The 21,579-nt window shown below is 41.9% G+C and overlaps 1 protein-coding gene across 2 annotated transcripts in view; it reads right to left on the bottom strand.

The window, feature by feature from the left end:
* Positions 1-20,125, bottom strand: part of TRPC6 (transient receptor potential cation channel subfamily C member 6) — a 115,973-nt gene extending 95,848 nt beyond the window's left edge. The window contains exon 1 of one of the 2 annotated variants that reach the window (XM_061628759.1): positions 19,441-20,125. In XM_061628759.1, coding sequence (XP_061484743.1) covers positions 19,441-19,577 — 137 coding nt within the window. In that variant the 5' untranslated portion in view covers positions 19,578-20,125. The remainder of the gene's footprint in view (positions 1-19,440) is intronic. The other variant, XM_061628760.1, reaches the window with a different exon arrangement.
* Between the last annotated feature and the right edge of the window lie 1,454 nt (positions 20,126-21,579).

The raw sequence follows: 21,579 nt of genomic DNA, 5'->3' as shown, positions 1-21,579 counted from the left end.
CTTCTTCTGCTGCCTTCCATATTTTTTCCTTGTTGGAATTGATTGCCATTGTGCCTTTAGAATTTCCTTTTTCAGAAACTACCGCCCATCTTGGACTCCTTTTCTCATTAGGGTTGCTTGCCATGGAACCATACTTATCATTGTTCTGAATGTACTAAAATTGTCTTTTCTGAAGTCCAGGGTACGTGTATGGCCACTCTCAGGTTTTGCTTCCTTTAAAATCAAGAACTCAAGAATTGTGTGGTCACGTTCCCTCAGAGTTCCTGTAACTGCCACTTCATCCACCAAGTCATCTATACTGGTTAGAGTCAAATCATCTAGTTGCTTCCTCCACTTTCTGTAGGAGAAAGCTATCTCCAACATAAGTCAGGAATTTCTTGGAGGGGCCATGTTTGGCAGAATTTTTCTCCCAACAGATATAGGGGTAATTGAAGTCCCCCCCCCTTACTACTACATTATGCCTCCTTGGAAATTTGCTTTTCAAAAGTTTCATCCTCATCTTCTCCTTGATTGGGTGGTTGGTAATAGACTCCAGCCACCATGTTCCTTTTATTCCTTGCCCCATTAATTTAAATCCAAATACTCTTGGTGGAGCTACCAAGGTCATCCTCCTGTATTTCTGTGCAGGGATATATATTTCTAACATATAGCATGAGTCCACCTCCCTTTCTATTCCTTCTGCTCTTTTTGAACAAGTTATATCCTTCAGACATTGTATTCCAGTCATGGGAATCATCCCACCAAGTTTCAGTTTTACCTATCAAGTTGTATTTACTCTCCTGCATTAAGAGTTCAAGTTCATCCTGTTTGTTTCCCATACTCTGGGCATTAGTATACAGACATCGAAGACCATGTGATTTATAGCCTGACTTCCTTCCTAGTTTTTTATGAAGACCATTACTGAGCCCCACTAGAGCCGTTCCCCTAGTTCCTTTTACTGTGCACAAGCCTTTGTTAGTTATTACTGCCAAGTTTATGTCTCGTTTCCCTTTAGGATTGAGTTAAAGCTTTCCTGATTAAGTTCTCCATGCTGTCGTCAAATACATTCTTCCCAGTCCTTGTGAGGTGCACCCCATTGCTTGCCAGCAGTCCATCTTCCAGGAAGCATAGCTTGTGGTCCCAGAATCCAAATCTCAGCACCACCTTTGTAGCCAGTCATTCACCCAGAATATTTTTCTTTCCCTTTCTACTCCTCTTCTAAGTACTGGAAGGATGGATGAGAAAATTATCTGGACCCCCAAATCCTTGAGTTTCTTTCCCAGAGTCTGACATGATTTCTTCAGAGCTCTACTTGGCAGTATCATTCATTCCCATATGGATGAGAAGAAAGGGATATCTGTCAGTAGACTTTATGAGTGATGACAATTTTTCAATCGCAGTTCTAATCCATCCTCCAGGGAGACAGCATATTTGGTGAGTACATGGATCTTCTCGGCATACTTGGCATTCAATCCCATGCAGTAGGGAGTCTCCCATTAATACTACTCTTCTCTTCTTCTTGCAGGCTGTCCTCTAGTCTTATCCTCAAGTCAATCTTCCTCCCATCTTTTGAAGTATATACCAGCCTCTCAGCATGTAAGACTTCTACCATATTATCACTTTGCAGGGTGCATCCTATGAAAAGAATTCTTCACCTCTTCAGCAGCATAATCTCACAGTTGTTTTTATCATTTGAAATAATGTCACTTTCTAAAAACTAGGGGGGAAATGAGGTGTTTTTGAGATGGCTATGTGATACCTCCAGTATCAGAAGGTAATATGCTTCTGAATACCAGGTGCTGAAATCAGAAGTAGGATGAATACACAAAATATTTGGTGAGATGGTCTGCTTAAAATGTTGCTGTTGAGATGACTTTGAGATGGAAGTTGCTCAAACTCAAACTCTGAAGGAATGATACATATTTCAGGCCATGAAGGAATTTGGGGGCAGGACAGGTTGGCTGATGGCCTAATGGATGTGCTACCTTCCCCTTCATAGTGCAACTTGGAAGCACCATTCTGCAGGATATCTGCTCTTTGCTTGTGAAGCATTGCAATCTAGAATGTGCATGATGAGCTGTGATGGGGTTCCTAGGAAGTTCTTGTACAATAACAGTTCACCTGTCTTGTAACAGAAGTTTGGACTCAATGACCGATGCCTGGGGTCAAAGTTATAAGTCTGAGGCTCTATCACCTTTGAGAAATTCACATCAGTTCCAACCAGCATGGCCAATGCATCAGGGATGATGGGAGTTGGAGCCCAGCCACATCTGGAGAGCCAAAGGTTCCCCATTCTTGCCTTAGACATGGACAATCAATCAAATCCACAAAATTAAATGCAGTTATTTTAGACTTAATTTTTACAAGAAAACTATAATGGATTATGTGAAACATATGGTTACGTGGGAAGTCTGCAAAAAAGAGAAAATGCACCTACATTTGTGTGTCATAAGCTTAATAAAATAATTGGGGGAGGTTGAATGACCCAATAATCTTTTTTTCTTGAGATTAACTTGCTTGTTTTACACATTTAAAGTGCTAATTGTTCTACACCCACAAACTTTTATTATTTCTACAACTTTGGTGAGAAGTCATTAAGATTCTGCATCTGAGAAACACTGAGCATTTGGGTCAAACCTAAATTTATTTTCCTCTCACTTCCGGGAAGGGTTGCTTTGCCTGTGCTGCCTCTGAGCGAGCTCTCATCTCAGAAGAAGCTTTTTCAGCTTTAAAATTAGTCAGAACGCTCTTTTTGACTGATAAAGATTTTCTCCCGGGCAGGGAGAAACATAGAGATCAACCCCAAAGCCTGTTTTTGTGGGGAGGACTGGATTTCATTTATTTATGAGAGAAAGTTCAAACTGCAATGCCGGACGGACTTTCATCAAGCTCTAGCTGATTACAGCGACACGTTTATCTTTTCTTTAAAGAAAAAACGGACTCTAACAGGCAGATAAGCATCCTTCTTTCTATCTTCTTTTTCTACTTGGCTTAAATTGGTGCAGCAAAAAAGAGATTTGTCAACGAATCAGCTGTGAAGAAATTCTAGGTGAGTTTTGGCTTTTCTCTTTCACTAATGAAATTAAGGAGGAAAGAAATCGAAAAAGCTTATCTTTGTTTTTATCGCAAAAAGCTGTCCTGGAGGTGCATTCTAAAGGTATCAACGGAAGAGGGATTTCTATTTCGAGGAAGGGGGTGGGAAATATTTTTTTTTGGTCTATTTCATTTTGATGAATCTGCTTGTTCACGACGCCACTAATTGTTTTGATGTTGGGAACTAAGTTTGTTTTGTATTCCTGAACACATAGAGATAAGGCAGGCTGTATTGTCTACACTGATACAAGCAAGCCTGAAATATTAACCCAATTGTGGCTGAAATAATTTTTGTCTCTGTGGTTTTAAGAATGACAACCAGGAAAGTGAATGAGACCATGGAAGAAATTATGTTTCAGAAAATAATGGGTGAGATTGAGATAACGAAACAAACCCTGAGACAGGGTAGACAGGAGATGAAAATTGAACTTAACAAAATGACGCAGGAGCTTAAAGAAATAGTGGATTCTGTGAGAAAGGAGTTTGATGGGATAGGGAAGCTACAAGACCTGGAGATTGGAACAAATGTGAAATTTGAAAAAGATTTGGATTTTATGGATGTTAGAAATAAAGTTGACTGTTTGGAATTCAACGTTGTCTCTGAAGAAATTAATGAAGATTTTGGTGGTAAAGTTATCAATGTCTTGGATAATTTTCTGGATTGGAATGATGTGATGGAGTTTGACATAGAAAAAATCTATGGAGTTGGCTACAGATATGTGACAGTGGAGAAACTCTTAAGAGATGAGCCAGTGCATTTTGTAAAAAAGAAGAACAGAGATATGACTTTGCAGCAATACTTCAGCAACTTATTCAGAATTCTTGACTGGAATGATGTGATGGGGCTTGACATGGAAAAAAAATATGGAATTAACTACAAATATGTGACAGAGCAGAGATGCACCCAGAGCAGAGATGTGACTTTACAACAATATTTCAACAACATATTCAGAATTGATGGCAAAGACATATTTGTGATGGGGGAAATTCCCATCAGACTCTTGTTATATGACTATGGCTACGACAGCAAGATCATCATGGGATACTGATAATGGACAAATGGCTACTGAAATTACTGGATTTAACAGGACTATTGAAGATGGAAGATGGAATTAATATTGATAATGGAAGAATGGTTATGGAAATTATTGGACTTAACAGATTTGACGAGATGGATTAATTGATATGTTTACTTGGACTATGGCTATGACAACAAGATTATTATGGGATATTGATAACGGAAGAATGGCTACTGAAATTACTGGACTTAACAGGATTATTGAAGATGGAAGATGGAGTTAATATAGATAATGGAAGAATGGCTATTGAAATTATTGGGCCTAACAGATTTGAATTAGATGGATTAAGCGATATGTTTATTTGGAGAAAAATTGAAAGATATATCTTTCAAGGAATTGAAACCTCTCTTTGACTTTTTGTGGAAAGAATAAAATAATGTTTATGAGATTTGATGATTAATTAAGATAACTACTGGAGGAAAGTGATTTTATAATATAATTTTAGAGATAGGATTGTTATATATTGTAGACCTATAACTGATCTGCGACAAATCGGAAGTCGACATTTTATTTTATTGTTTAATTGTTTTTGTTTTGTTTTGTTTTTTGTCTTTGAAAATTTGAATAAAAATTAATGATAAAAAAAAGAAATACTGAGCATTTGGGTCAAACCTAAATTTATTTTCCTCTCACTCTGAAAACATTTTATTATGATTTTTTTCAAAACAGACATACAAATTTCACTACATGTTTAAAGATATATTGCCTCTGAGGTCACATCCTCACCATACATTTAAAGCACTATGATATCACTAATTGTGTTTAAACAGTCAAAGAATCCTTGGACCTGTAATTTGTTAAGTTGTTAGGAGAGTTAGGAGACCCCTAGTCCCCTCACAGACCTATAAATGCCAGAGAAGAGCAACTGATTGTTAAACCACTCTAGAACTTATAGCTCTATGAGAGAAATAGTCTGCTGAGAACTTTCAGCATCCTTTACAAAGTACAGGCCTCAATATGTTTTGGGGCAATCTGTGACTATTAAAGTGGTGTAAATGTGCTTTAAAGGTATGGTGATGATGTGGACTGAGAACCAGGGCCCAGGTGGGTGAGTCTCTTTCCCCTTGATTGTTGTTCTGTCCTACTAGAACCACGACCTATGTCCTGAGCATCTCATCTACACTGCTATTACTGCCCATTTGCTCACCTTTCATCTTGCCATAATGCCAATGAATTCATAACCTCTATATTAGCATCTGTCTCGTTGCTTTTACTCCCCCATATTTTATTTATATTCCTGTCTTATTTATTTAAAACTTTTATAGACCCCTTTTCAAACAAAATGCTTCCCAAAGCAGTTCACAAAAGGAATTATAATACAATTTTATAATCATGTTTAAAAACAGACATTTCAAACCAGGGCAAAATATTACTAAAACCAGCTAACAAGACAATACCAAACAAACAAACCCAGATGCAGACTAGCCATTAAAAGCAGCAGTAAAAAAACTTAGGGCTTCAATCCCGTTTAAAGATGTTGAGGAATGGAGCCTGCCTAACTTCAACAGAAACCATTCAGGGCTTTAAAGATTATCATCAGCACTTTAAATTGGGCCCAGAAACACATTGGAAACTAGTCAGCTGGTATATATAGGTGTGATATTGTCCACCATCTGGCACCAACCAGATGGCTACATTTTGTACCAGTGACTGAACTATCTTTAAAAGCAGCCCATGTAGAGCACATTACAGTAGTCCAGCCTGGATGTCACCAGTGCTTGGATAACGGAGGGAAAGTCCATTCTCTCCAGAAAGCTGGCAAACCACCCAAAGCTGGTAAAAATCATCCTTGGCCATCACCACCAACTGAACATCCCCCATTAAAGTCCAGCAGTATTGAGTTTCTTTCTTTAGCTTTTTGCCCCAGTTACATTTACTATGCACCTTTTTTTAACCCCACTTCATACGTCTTCATAAAATTTCTCCACTTTTCAGAATTTTCCCTGCTATTGGTCTTCCCTCATCCTCCACTTCTGCCTTTTATTCTTTCTGCCACTCTGCTTTCTATGCCAGAAATTATCACAAACTCAACAGAGTTGGAAGAAGCCTCAAAGGTTGTCTACTCCAACCCCTGTCAATGAAGGGAATTTTCTACTATAGCGTCCCTGATTGGTGGCCAATCATCCCCTTCTAAGTTCCTAGTGCTTCCTTTGTCCTGTTCTAAAAGCTGTTGTAGAACTTGGCTTCTTATACCAGGGTTGGGAGCCTGATGCCCTCCAGCGATCAATGGAGTTTACCCAGGAACTCAGGTAAAAAATGTGTTCTATCAACTTTTGCTCAGTTTTACAATCTCGGAGGGCATGTTGCCAATCAAAGTGATCTTGTTGCTAAAGAGCTGATTTTCGATCTGGAAGACTTGACTTCAAGTCACATCCTTGCTATGAATGCATTTACTGGCTACCAAAGGCCATTTACTTTATGGGATTGACCTACAATTCAACTATGGGGTGTTCTTATAAGAACATAAGACGAGCCTGCTGAATTAGGCCAGTGGCCCATCTAGTCCAGCATTCTGTTCTCACAGTGGCTAACCACATTCCTATGGGAAGCCCGCAAGCAGGGTTTGAGCACAAAAACACTCTCCCCTCTTGCAGTTACCAGCAACTGGTATTGAGAAGCATATTGCCTCTGACTGTGGAGGCATAGCACAGCCAGCATGATAGCCTTATTCTCCATTAATTTGTCTAAAACTTCTTTCAAAGTCATCCAAGTTGGTGGCCATCATTGCCTCTTGTGGGAGCGAATTCCATAGTTTAATTATGCACTGGGTGAAGAAGTACTTTCTTTGGTCTGTCCTGAATTTTCCAACATTCAGCTTCATGGGATGTCCACAAGTTCTATTATTATGAGAGAGGGGAACTTCTCTCTAGCTGCTTTCTCCATGCCACACATAATTTTATACACTTCTATCAAGTCACCTCTTATTCACCTTTTCTCTAAACTGAAAAACCCCAAATGCGGCAGCCTTTCCTCATAGCGCAGTTGCTCCATCCACTTGATCATTTTAGTTGCCCTTTTCTGAACCTTTTCCAGCTCCACAATATCCTTTTTGAGGTGAGGTAACCTGAACTGTCCATATATCCCATAGACAGGCACCTTCACTTTGTTTTCAGCAACTGCAAAAAATGTTTTTGTTCCAGCGAAAGACTATCCAAGTGTGTAATTTTAGTATGTGATTTTAAGTATTTTTAAATTACTGGGTTGTATCCAATGCTAGTCCTACTCAGATAGACCCATTGGAATTAATGTGCCTAAGTTAGCCATGTTCATTAATTCCAATGGGCCTACTCTGTGTAGGACTAGCATTGAATACAACCCCCAGATTTTATATTTTAAAATTTCCATGTAACATGTTTTTAATGTTTGTTTGTTTTTAATGAATATTTTAGACTACACTGTAAATGGCTTAGAGTTCTTTTGTACCAGTAAGGCGGCATATAAATTTTGTTAAATAAATAAATAAATAAACAAACATGCCATCATTCTGGCCCTGTGATGAGCTGGAACAAAAGAAGTGACCTTCGTTCATTTTCATACATTTATTCTTTGGCAATCACTTGTGGCCGAGTAAGATTGTCTTCCAAGATAAGGTCTTTAACAGTGGGTCCGTAAGTGACTGTGGAGGCCAATTCTGGATCCACACAGCCTCCCACAGTGAGGACATAGGTTTCCAGATGGAAGATGGTTATGATGAGGATTTGTTTGACGTGCCTTCCACTTAGCTTGTTTGTCCCGTTCGCCCTGTATACCTTTGATAATAGCTGACCTCCATTTGGGACATTCATGGGCCAAGCCTTCTCAGTTCTCGATGTTCAGGTTACATTTTTTTAGATTTGTTTTAAAAACATCTTTAAACCTCTTTTGCTGTCCACCAATATTCCGTTTTCCATCCTTAAGTTTGGAGTAAAGTAGCTGCTTTTGAAGATGGTGATCAGGCATTCGAACAACATGGCCGGTACAGCGAAGTTGATGTTGAAGGATCATTGTTTCAACACTGGTAGTCTTTGCTTCTTCCAAAACGCTAACATTAGTCCGTCTGTCTTCCCAAGTAATTTGCAGAATTTTCCAGAGGCAGCTTTGGTGGAAAGTAGGGAGTGGCATTTATAAATGGTCCATGTTTCACAGGCGTACAGTAGGGTTGGTAGTACAATGGCTTTGTAAATAAGCATTTTGGTCTCTCTGCAAATATCCCGATCCTCGAACCCTCTACGCTTCATTTGGGAGAATGCGGCACTTGCAGCTCTCAGATGATGTTGAATTTCATCACTGATGTCAGCTTTTACAGAGAGATGTCTGCCAAGATAGGGGAAGTGATCAATGTTCTCCAGCGTCACACCATTAAGCTGGATTGATGGTGCTACAGAGGGACTAGTTCGCACCTGTTGATGAAGCACTTTGGCTTTTTTAATATTAAGTGAGAGCCCAAGCTTTCCATATACTTCTGCAAAGACATTTAGGATAGCTTGAAGATCTTTCCCTGAATGTGTGGAGACTATATTATCATCAGCATATTGGAAGTTCTATGACAGAGGTTGACATTACCTTACTATTTGCTTTCAGCCTACTGAAATTAAAAAGCTTTCCATCTGTTTGATATATGATTTCCACACCAGTAGGAAGTTTCCCCTGAATAAGGTGTAGAATCATAGCAATGAAGATAGCAAATAAGGTAGGAGCAATGACACATCCGTTTTATGCCTGATCCAACTCTGAATGGATCGCTCTGAAAGCCATTGTTATCCAAAATTGTTGCTGTCATGATGTCATGAAGGAGTCGCAAAATATTCACAAATTTATCTGGGTATCCAGTTTTCAGAAGGATGGTCCAGACAGCGATTCGATTCACAGTATCAAAGACCTTAGTCAGATCAATAAATGCCATATATAAAGGTTGATTCTGCTCCCGGTATTTTTCTTGAAGCTGTCGTGCAGTGAAGATCATGTCCACTGTTCCCCTGGAAGGGCGGAAACCATTTTGAGATTCAGGGAGAACATCCTCTGAGATTGGCAGGAGATGATTTGTGAGGATCCTTGCAAGCATTTTACCTGCGGTAGCAAGAAGAGAGATACCTCGATAATTCCCACAATCTGTTCTATCACCCTTCTTAAAAAGGGTGATAATTATGGCATCCCTAAAGTCTTCCGGGATCTCCTCCCTCATCCAGATTTTTTCAATGAGCTTATGAAGTTGTTGTGTAAGTTCAGGCCCACCTTCTTTAAAGACTTCAGCAGGAATCCCATCAGGTCCACTAGCTTTGTTGTTCTTCATTTGATTGATGGCTTGACTGACTTCATCCAAATTAGAGGATACTGCAAGCTCATCTCTAATTTGTTGTTGTGGAATTTGCGAGAAGACCTCATCAGCCACAATAGTTACAATTAAGGAGGTTGTGGTAATGCTCTTTCCAGCGCAGTGCAATAGACTCTTTATCCTTAAGAAGTTTGCTACCATCCATTGAACGTAAGGGATTTGTACCATAATTTTTTGGTCCATAGATGGACTTTGTGGCATTAAAAATGCCCCGTGCATTGTGAGCATCTGCAAAGTGCTGGATTTCTTGAGCTTTCTTTATCCACCAGGTGTTCTTAAGTTCTCTAGTTCTTCTTTGGACCTCAGCCTTTGCACTGGCATAGATTCTTTTCTTAGCAGCACAGTTAATGTATTTCTGTCATATCCTGAAGGCTTTCCTTTTCTTGTCGATGATATGTTCAATCTCACTATCATTCTCATCAAACCAATCCTGATGTTTCTTAGTTTGGTATCCAATAGTTTGTTCACATGCTGCAATAATGGATGTCTTCAGTTTAATCCAGTGTTCCTCAACATTTTCAAGGAGTTCCGTCGGTTGATGTTTCTTGAGAGTTGTTTGAAAGCAGGCTCGCTTAATAGGATCTTGAAGGGCATGGATGTTCATTTTACACCTTGATTTTCTTCCTTGGAGCCTACGTTAAGGAACAATATTAATGGCCAGAGTGGATTGAATTAATCGGTGATCTGTCCAGCAGTCATCAGCACTTGTCATGGCCCTAGTGAGAAGAACATCACGACGATCTCTGGCAGACAATTAAGTAATCCAGGAGATGCCAGTGTTTTGACCGAGGGTGCTTCCATGATGTTTTACATTTATTTTTCTGGTGAAAGAGTGTGCTTGTAATAACAAGATTATGCTCTGCACATTTAGTCAGAAGTAGAATGCCATTCAGGTTGCTATTGCCAACTTCTTTCCCAATGGTTTCTGGTCATAAATCGAAATCACACCCAACTCTTGCATTGAACTTGTCCAAGAGGATAATTTTATCCTCCTTAGGTATCTCTGATAAGATCATGGCCAGCTGGTTATAAAAAATTTCCTTGATGTCTTCATCAGCATCTAATGTTGGTGCATAAGCACTTAGAATAGTTGCCTGCTGGTTTTTGGCAAATTTTAACCGGAGAGTTGAGAGTCGTTACCTTATCCCAGGTAAGACTACTACCACTGCTGCTAGTAGTAGTAGTAGTAGTAGTAGTAATAATAATAATAATAATAATAATATACCACTTGCTTGCAGAAATTTATTTATTTGTTATTATACTTATATTCGGTCTTTCTTCCATCATGGTATCCAGAGTGGTGTCCATGTGGTTCCAGGCAGTCTCCTATCCAGACAAAGAACACACCCAGCCCTGCTTAGCTTCAGCAAGGTGGTGGCCTCATGCCTTCAGGTCGTACCCTGGGAAATGCCTTCTAAATGATTTATAAGCAATAGTGTAGTGGCAAATTCAGAAGTACAGGGTCCATTCATGATAGCCACAGTCACACCCCCTTCTACGATTATACAGTCTTCTATGATTATAGAATAATCTGGCCAGGCTTCAATACTGCTTTCTGCTTCTCTGTCACTGACACCATTTGTCCTTTCTCACTGTCAGAGATATTGCTTGAATTCAGTGTATACACATTTGTCTCCTGCTGCTACCAAACTCCTTGATGATGTAGATCGGATGTTATCATCAGGATTCACTATCTCTCCTTCTGCAGTTACAGAATTCTCACTCTCCACAATTTGTCTTGCTGAAGTAGGAACTAATAAAAGCTTGCTTGCAATTAACTCATTGGGACTCTTAGTGGCTAACACACTCCCTTTTCATGCTGGTTGGCTTGTAGGATGCTGGAGACATAAGGACCCTGCTGGGACCTGGCACCCAAAAAAATAAGGGGTCTAAGACACACGCACCCCGGGACCTCTGATGACTATACCCATTTATAAGTATGAAACCAGTTATAAAAATATGGCCACACATAATTAAAATGCACAACAAAACAATTTCATCAAAACATTAAAATAAACATCCATAATTAAAATGGACAACAAACAAGGCCGTATTTGTCCCACCTAGCCCCATATTGTCTACTCTTGGCTGGCAGCAGCTCTCCAGGGTCTCAGGTCAAGGTCTTGCATATCAACTGCTTTCACAGCCTTTTAACTGGTGATGCTAGGGACGGAACCAGGGACCTTCAGGATAAAGTATTTGTAATACCACCAACCTATAGTTCTTGTAGTAGAGCCCAGCCTGTAATGTGATACAGTTTTCACCATGCATCTATAATCAAACAGCATTGCTGGGAACTGTGAGGTCGAATTCCCCTCACCACATGGCCAGATCTCATTGCACAATATGATGCATGTACTTGACAATAAGATTAAAGGGTTCACCAGTGGTAGGTATTATTTTTATATATTTTATTTTAAGACTGTATGTGCCCCTGGGAATAAATAAAATATTTTCAGGCAGCTTGCAACTAAAATAATAACATATGGAGTAAAATATTTAGTAGAACTACAATGAACTCTTAAAAACTGCAGATAAAAGCAGCATTAATAAAACAGCACAGATAAAACAATTAAAAGTCTTGCAAAAATATAAAGGTCATCTAGCACCAAAAACACATCAGTACAGGCAGCAAGCAAATCTGCACACAGAGAGTATTCCACAAGTGAGTTGCTACTACCAAGAAAGCTCTCCTGTCAGGGCCAGCGACAGAGGGTGGCCAGGTTGGGCCCTGGCTGAGGGCCCCTGAAGGGCCCCTCCTTAGGGCAGGTGGGTAGCGCTCCCTTTCCATCAACCAAGATGGCGGATGAGGTTTCCCTAAGGGCCTGATTCCTCCGCTGCCATCTTGGTTGATGGCAGGCTTGCACCTGCAGCGCCACCAACATTTACGTCAAAGGGGAGGTAGGTGGAGCACGTTGCACGTGGCTGTCGCGAGCCTGCGTGGCACAAGGGGGGTGCCTGGGAGCTCCCTCCTGCAATCTGCACTACGGATCGTGAAAGGGAACACTACCAACCCACCCTAAGGAGGGGCCCTTCAGAGAGAGGTAGGTGGGACGTGCATGCATGCATGCGTGTGCTGGGGCCTGGGTCAGGCTGGTGCCCAAGTGCAATCCAACAGACTTACTTCTGAGTAGACATGTATACGATTGCACTGTGAGCCTGGTTCTTCAGGCTTCTCCCCTACTGCTCATCTTTTCCTTGCTGAACTAAAGATTGTTCAAATAAATTACAATGGGTGAGATGATCACCTAATCCACAGTTCTCATGAAATAATGGATGTCATGTTAATACTCTTCAGGGAAAGATATACATTTTAGCATTACCCTATTAGCTTAATCATATTAAACACCAAAATGATTAAAGGAGTTTGTTTTTATATTTGACAAGTTTCTTTTGCATTAAGTACTGTATAAACTCTTATAGCCACTGAACTTCATCATCTTAATCCTTTCCTACTGCTGCTGCCTTCTTCCAGCATTCCTGTTCTGTGCCAGGCTGTGTTACTAGCTCTTGGCAAGTTCAAGTGGTATAAATCAGAGGAGGTGGATAACAAAATGACTCATGTTAAGTAGTTAAGATACAAAGGGAAACCATTAGTGAGATAGAAAGTATGCCTCTTACAGCCATCACTGAACAATTCAGATTCTTATCATGTTACATAGTTCTGCACCGGGGAATGATTGTACATCTCAAAAACATTAACAAGTTAAGGTTGTCACCATCAAATCAAGAAACAGAAAAACTAGAAGCACATTTAAAGTTCATGTAATTTCTCAAAAACTCTATTCCTTTAAACTTCCACATACTTTTCCATATGCATTATTTAAATCTATTCTTTCTTGGTTGGTTTTTTTTAAAAAAAATGATATAAAATAGACAACGCAATACCCACACCAATAACGCTGAAGTTCTTCCATTTATGTCTAATTATTTAATATGACTACACTGATAGCTGCTTTCAGATTTACTCAACTTAGTCCAGGTCAAAATGGATGCTGTTTTCTAGCTTACCAAGAATGGACCTGCCTTTGTAGCTTAGGAGGAGGGAAAGTGAGATGTTGCACTGAAGTTTGCTCACATAAAAATTAGTGAGATGTGACCTACATCGCAAACTAAGTGTCAACATTTCCAGGAAAGTTTGCATACTGAGCTGCAGTCTGTGATAGCTTGATATCAGCTGACTTTAACCTAGACTGAGATTATCGTGTTTGAAACATGCCCAAAGTATTCTCCTTGTTAACTAGAATGTGCTTACGATTGGCAGTCAACTAAAATCATCTGCATCTTAGAGTGTGTACACTTTGACAGCTTAAAACGCAATTAGGTCCGTTCTTTTTCTCAATCTGGATTGAAGCTGATTTGTGGAAAAACATATCAAAATACAGTATTTTATAAGAAACAACAGGATAGATAAGGATAGGTATGGATTGTGGTTTAACCACTTCCCAAACCAGTGGTGGAAGTGTACTGGATGCAGAGTAATCTGGAGTGTGTACACAGCCTTATTTTGGATAAGTCTTCACAGCACGGTGGGGGAAGATGTTGTGCATATTTGCCAGATAAATTACTGCTGCAGTTGGTTACAAGTCATGTCCAACTATCCTTCTAACACAAAGACATACACAACTGGTTGTTACATATTGAGGTGTAACTCCTCATATTCCTTCCTACAGTGCAGGAAGTAATATTAGGAGTCACACCTGATTTTTGTGTGTGAGTGTGGAAATGGACTAGAAATGTTTGGGAAGGGAGAAGAGCAAAAGCATCTGTCAAGTAACTGGACTGTGCTTCTAGGGATGTTAATTATGGTCTGCAGAAAAGGAGAGATGAGCACTTTCTGGCATGGACCTACAGACATTTCATGCCAGAGAATGCTCTATCTCTCCTTTTTAACAGACCATTATTAACATTCCCTGAAGCATAATCCAGTTACTTGAGAGATGCTTTTGCTCCCCTCCCCCCAAAAATCACATTTCTACTCCATTTCCCCACAAACAAATATGACTACATACATACCTAGCCCTAGATAGTCCTACCACTATGCAGCAACTCCTGTTTCTGACACTTGAAAAGGGCTACCTCTTTTCCCCCCATTTTGCATCTATCATTTTCATTTTCCGTTCCACTTCATGCAGAAGATAGCCTTACTCACTGCAAGTGGAGAGAATTTGTCAGTTCTCCAAATCTTTCTCAAATATGTTCATTGCAACAGAGGGGGAGACCAGGGACACTTTTTACAAGAGACGAAAGACTCAAGTTGATTGTGCTTAAGAATGCCCCTCATGAATAGACAAAAACCACTGAGCTCAATATACTTCTGTGCAACTGGAGGGTTTTCTCTATCCACTTTCTCAATGCCATGCATAATTTTATACACTTCTATCATGTCTCCTCTGACCCGCCTTTTCTCTAAACTAAAAAGCCCCAAATGCTGCAACCTTTCCTCGTAAGGGAGTCGCTCCATCCCCTTGATCATTCTGGTTGCCCTCTTCTGAACCTTTTCCAACTCTAGAATATCCTTTTTGAGATGAGACGACCAGAACTGTGCACAGTATTCCAAATGCGGCCGCACCATAGATTTATACAACGGCATTATGATATCGGCTGTTTTATTTTCAATACCTTTCCTGATTATTGCTAGCATGGAATTTGCCTTTTTCACAGCTGCCGCACACTGGGTCGACATTTTCATCGTGCTGTCCACTACAACCCCGAGGTCTCTCTCCTGGTCGGTCACCATCAGTTCAGACCCCATGAACATATGTGAAATTAAGATTTTTTGCTCCAATATGCATAATTTTACACTTGTTGATATTGAATTGCATTTGTCATTTTCCGCCCATTCACTCAGTTTGGAGAGGTCTTTTTGGAGCTCTTCGCAATCCCTTTTTGTTTTAACAACCCTGAACAATTTAGTGTCATCAGCAAACTTGGCCACTTCACTGCTCACTCCTAATTCTAGGTCATTAATGAACAAGTTGAAAAGTACAGGTCCCAATACTGATCCTTGAGGGACTCCACTTTCTACAGCCCTCCATTGGGAGAACTGTCCCTTTATTCCTACTCTCTGCTTTCTGCTTCTTAACCAATTCCTTATCCACAAGAGGACCTCTCCTCTTATTCCATGACTGCTAAGCTTCCTCAGAAGTCTTTGGTGAGGTACCTTGTCAAACGCTTTTTGAAAGTCTAAGTACACTGTGTTCACTGGATCACCTCTATCTATATGCTTGTTGACACTCTCAAAGAATTCTAATAGGTTACTGAGACAGGACTTTCCCTTGCAGAAGCCATGCTGGCTCTGCTTCAGCAAGGCTTGTTCTTCTATGTGCTTAGTTAATCTAGCTTTAATAATACTTTCTACCAGTTTTCCAGGGACAGAAGTTAAGCTAACTGGCCTGTAATTTCCAGGATCCCCCCTGGATCCCTTTTTGAAGATTGGCATTACATTTCCCACTTTCCAGTCCTCAGGCACGGAGGAGGCCCGAGGGACAAGTTACATATTTTAGTTAGCAGATCAGCAATTTCACCTTTGAGTTCTTTGAGAACTCTCGGGTGGATGCCATCCGGGCCCGGTGATTTGTCAGTTTTTATATTGTTCATTAAGCCTAGAACTTCCTCTCTCGTTACCACTGTTTGTCTCAGTTCCTCAGAATCCCTTCCTGCAAATGTTAGTTCAGGTTCAGGGATCTGCCCTATATCTTCCACTGTGAAGACAGATGCAAAGAATTCATTTAGCTTCTCTGCAATCTCCTTATCGTTCTTTAGTACACCTTTGACTCCCTTATCATCCAAGGGTCCAATCGCCTCCCTAGATGGTCTCCTGCTTTGAATGTATTTATAGAATTTTTTGTTGTTGGTTTTTATGTTCTTAGCAATGTGCTCCTCAAATTCTTTTTTAGCATCCCTTATTGTCTTCTTGCATTTCTTTTGCCAGAGTTTGTGTTCTTTTTTATTTTCTTCATTTGGACAAGACTTCCATTTTCTGAAGGAAGACTTTTTGCCTCTAAGAGTTTCCTTGACTTTGCTGGTTAACCATGCTGGCATCTTCTTGGCCCTGGCGGTACCTTTTCTGATCTGCGGTATGCACTCGAGTTGAGCTTCTAATATAGTGTTTTTAAACAACTTCCAAGCATTTTCGAGTGATGTGACCCTCTGGACTTTGTTTTTCAGCTTTCTTTTTACCAATCCCCTCATTTTTGTGAAGTTTCCTCTTTTGAAGTCAAATGTGACCGTGTTGGATTTTCTTGGCAATTGGCCATTTACATGTATGTTTAATTTAATAGCACTATGGTCACTGCTCCCAATCGGTTAAACAACACTTACATCTCGCACCAGGTTCCGGTCCCCACTGAGGATTAAGTCCAGGGTTGCCGTCCCTCTGGTCGGTTCCATGACCAACTGGTCTAGGGCATAGTCATTTAGAATATCTAGAAATTTTGCTTCTTTGTCATGACTGGAACATATATGCCAGCTTTCTGCCAGCTTGTGAGGCCCATTGGTCAGAGTGCAGAGCCCATTCCCCTAACTCACCACAAAGTAGCTGTGGCCTATCACTGCTCTTTTGCAAGCCATTGCTGGTTATTCCTCATGCTTCTGGCAAAAAGCAACTTCCGTGCCACCTTCTCTTAGCAACCCTAACACACACTCCTGGTACAGTTTTGCCACCTTGCAGTCTTCCTCCAACATGCAGCAGATCTCAAAATCACATATTTGCATTCAGTTATCTTAGTCTGTACTCACAATCACTTTTGAAGTTTCTCTCACTTCATGTAAACATCCATTGGAACAGTGAGAAAAATCTATCCTCTCTCCCCCCCTCCCCAATTTTTAACAGCCCTAGTCAGAAGAAAAATATTATTTATTTTATTCCATTTTCCATTATCCTCTGACAAACATCCTGCCATAGTCTATGAGTCTCCTATGCACACCTATAATTTAACTCCCCCCCAAAAAAGCTAATATGCAACACTGGCTCAGCCCTGTTACCTTCCTTATGCACATTGTTTTGCTAGGCTAGAGGGTAGGGGAAACCTTTTGCCCTCCAGATGTTACTGGACTACAGCTCTGATTACCCCTGACCACTGGCCATATTGGCTGAGGCTGATGGGAGTTGGAGTCCAACAGCATCTAAAGGGCCATAGAGATAAACTCCCTTTATCCCTACATGTCACTTCCCTTCTCCCACAACATACGTTTGACAGAGATTCTCTCTCTCTCTCACACACACACACACCCCTTTCCATCACTTGCCACACACACACACACACCTTTCCATCACTTGCTACACATAAAAATGATAATAACTTAGACTGAACCCTCTGCAAAAATATTTCCCTCAGACACACACATACCCCAAACCTGGACAGGAAGGTGCACTTGCAAATCGTCACCAACCTTTATGGAAGCGTGCCCCCACTCAAATCCTAAGTGTTACAGAAGAGCTGTGGCTGACAGGTAGAGCACATGATTTGCACACAAAAGGTCCCAGGTTCAGTCCCCATCATCTCAAGGTAGGACTGGGAATGTTCCCTGTCTGCAACCCTGGAGAGCTGCTGCCAATCCGTGTCAGCAAGACTGAGCTAGATGGTCTGACTCAGCATAAGGCAGCTTCCTATGTTCCTAAATCGGGCTGGCACTATGTAAAAGTGCAGCAGCCACCCCTGTGCAGTGGCGTGGGTTTGTCCTTGCCTATATAGTCTACCAAGCTGGGAAGCAACTAGTGGCACAGCTGTTTTGGAGACAGAAGGAGAAGGTGCCCTGTTTTGCCATGCCACATCAAGCCCACAGGAGCCTCCCAAAAGTATTGGGGCTAGTGCTATCTAGGCAACAGGTTGGCAACTGCTGCTCCACATACATTACACAGGCTTCCTCTCTACTTCATCCTTCCCTCAGCAACCTCTTTGTAGGTAGGCACCCCTAGAGAGCTGGGGACAGGCCTTAGGGCAGTGGCAGAGCACCTGCTTTGCCTACAGGAAGCTCCAGGTGCAATCCCTGGCATCTCCAGGTAGGTCTGAAACCCTGGAGAGCTGCTGCCAGTCAGTGTAGACAATACTGAGCTAGATGGACCAGTGGTCTGACTCAGAATAAGACAGCTCCCAATGTTCTCTAACTTGTACCCCACATCCTAAATTCTGACCTGTAGCCTATGCCACCCTCACCTGCAGGTCATCCTGTTACAGAGAGAGGAGCCGCCTCTCTGGCCCATACTGGACAGAGAACGGCATACAGAAACAAGCACACACCCCTTCCCCTTAAACGCTTACAAATGAAGAAACTACCCCTCCTTCCCACCAGCCTCACGTCTTCCCGGTGTCCCCATGGCTAACTCCATCCCGTTTTCCCTCAAATCCGAGCCCGCCCCCTTTCCATTGTCTTCCGCAGTCTGCATCTGTATTGGAATTTTGTTTTTAAAGTTTTTTTTAAAAAAGATGTTTTCATGTTTGCCGCCTCGGGCTCCTTATTGGAGGAAGGGCGGGATATCAATTTAATAAATAAAAATGTAATAATAATGCATCGTACACTGTAGAAAGGCTCCTTGAAGCTAGGTTTGCCACCATCTCTTTCCTCCCCCCAAATAATAATAATAATAATAATAGTGCTCTTTTTCATTGAAAACTAGGGTTGACGCAACAGGTGCAGCAGTGAGGTAAAGCTCTTCACACGCTGAATTTCTGCCTGGCTTGTTGAAGACATAGAAGCTCTGGCTATGGGGAGTGGGAAGGGGAAGGCGAGCCAACCCGCATAATACAGTCCCCATTGCTGCCGCTGCTTCTCACCCACCCCCAATACACCGCCCTTGTTGCTAGAGAGCGCCGCAGCCTTCTCCAGCGCATCCCCACATCTTATTTTGCAGCGCGTCTGTGCCAGAGAGAGTGGCCCCAGCTGCGCGCCTTAGCCTCCCTCCCACCGACCCCCCGCAAAAGCAGCCCCTTCTCCCTGCCCCCCTGCCTCTCCTCACTTTGGCGGAAAACCACTCACACGGGGTAGTAAGCGTAGGGCGCCACGCAGTTCTCCTCACTCGCCTCCGAATCCATGAGCAGGTAGTCCTGGCTGTCATTCCGCCTCGCCCCGCTCACCGGCGAGCCGTTGTTCCGAGGCTGCTGGCTCTGGCTCATGGCGCTTCCCCCCTCTCGGGGTCGTCGTCCCCAAGAAAGCCCCTCGTCTTTAAGGAGGTCGCCCAAAACCTCACACACGCGCACACAAGTGGAGGCGCGCGCGTGAGGGATGCTTTTCTCTCACACACACTTAGCTCCGCAATCGGGTTCGCCCTCGTTTAAAAATAATAACAACAATAAAGTAGCCCAAGGATTCCCTTCGTTGAGGAAAGAACTCGTCTAGGCGGGTCTGCCGCCTGCTGTCCCTCTAACAGCTACTTGCAGCGCGGCGTCCCCATTATGAAGGAGGGTTGCGGAATGAGTGCTCCTCTTGGGCTGGGATCCCCAAAGCTCAAGAAGCAGCCGCCGCCAACTGCCGAGCAGCCCTTTTCCTTGCCGGGGTCGCTGCCTCCAGTCCATGCAGGCAGCACCAAGTAGCCCATCAGACACCGACTGAGCCGAGGAGAGGAGTTACTATGTCAACCAGCAATATCCTGCACCACCACCCTCCGAGCGTCGTCATTGCCCGAAGGCTTTGCACACGCACACGCACACGCACACACAAAGGCTTTAAAAGTTTACAGGGCTCGCGCTGGCACGAGAGAGAGGAATCACATGGCGCAAGGGGGAAAGTTCCTGCGCACCCAGCCTAGACCCAAGACACACCACCATCCTCAGCCACTCCCATCGCTTCCTACCCGCCCCCTTCAATTCTATTTGTGCTTTCCCTTCTTTCCCTGTAATGATGCCTGGCGCGAAGAAACATCCTGTTTACAAACTGCCCTCAGCCTGGGCGGTCTGTTGAAGAAGGCTCCCCTTCGCATATGATCCCATATGTAAATAAATCGATGAGATCAAATAGCTCGGATGCTGCTGATGCTGGTGTATTAGAGCAGTGGCTCCCAAACGTTTTCCCCTATGGGCCGCTTGAAAACTGCAAAAGGCCTTGGCCAGCTACTTAATGATCTTTCCGCGTGATGTAGCAATGCGCCCAGGTAGCTGCTGTATGTTTTTTAATTGTGGCTTTATTGCTTCTTTTGTTACATATTGTATTATGAAATCCAAAAGAAACAATGAAAATAAAAATCAATCTGGGTAGTTAATGTAAAAGATTACATTATGCCCTCCTCCGTCTTCACAAATCCACAGATGTGCCATAGAGAAGCTGAATGAAGCTTGTGGGCCACTGGTGGTCCATGGACCACAGGTTAGGAATCCCAGATTTAGATTCATCAACATCTTTCCCCCTTGGACTCCAACAGCAACATGTGAGAGTGTTGCAAGAGAGGAAAAATCAAATTATGCACATCTTAAATTAAACTTACACCTTTACAGTTTAAATGCTTTAAACAAATTAAGTTGCACCCCTGCTTCCAGAAAGCACATAGTGGCAATGGGAAGACTAACCTGTGCCCATCCATCAGCTAGCTTGCCTTCATCTTCCATCCCAGTTGCTTTTTCCTTTCGTGTTATGACTATCAGATAGTGAGCCAGTGGCAGAGACTGTCTTTTCGTTTTAATATCTGCACAACACTTAAAGAATATTTGGTACTTTCTAAATGATAAATCATCACCCACCTCTTTTTAACCTACTCTGGAAGGATACAGCCATCTGCCAAGGCTGGCCACTAATCTGTCTTTTCAAGAAATATATTTGATAACTATGTTTCATTCATATTTTTTAAATAAATAAATCCCGAATGCACTGTTCTTTGAAAGAAAGTGGGAAAGAAGACACAAAGCACAACAACTTTCATGTAAATAAAATGGATGGCTTGTATTATGAAAATATATTTCAGCCTCATGAGAAGTGAGTAACTGGAAATTGTGTTTATCTGGGCCTCTAACACAGATACTTCATACTTGGCATGGTGCATGTCCTGCAGTTAGGCATCTGGTTGTCTATTCTGGACAAACTTCTAATTCACAAATTTTACATCCTGCAGATCTGGCTGAACAATTCAGAAGCAATGCAGCTCCGTTAAGTGCAGTTGTTGTTATGTGCCTTGAGGAAGTAAGCTGG

The sequence above is a fragment of the Rhineura floridana genome, chromosome 5, assembly GCF_030035675.1.
Source record: "Rhineura floridana isolate rRhiFlo1 chromosome 5, rRhiFlo1.hap2, whole genome shotgun sequence".
In the NCBI taxonomy this organism is placed as follows: domain Eukaryota; kingdom Metazoa; phylum Chordata; class Lepidosauria; order Squamata; family Rhineuridae; genus Rhineura; species Rhineura floridana.
Note: the sequence above shows the minus strand (reverse complement) of the source record. Positions and strands in the feature narration are given on the sequence as shown.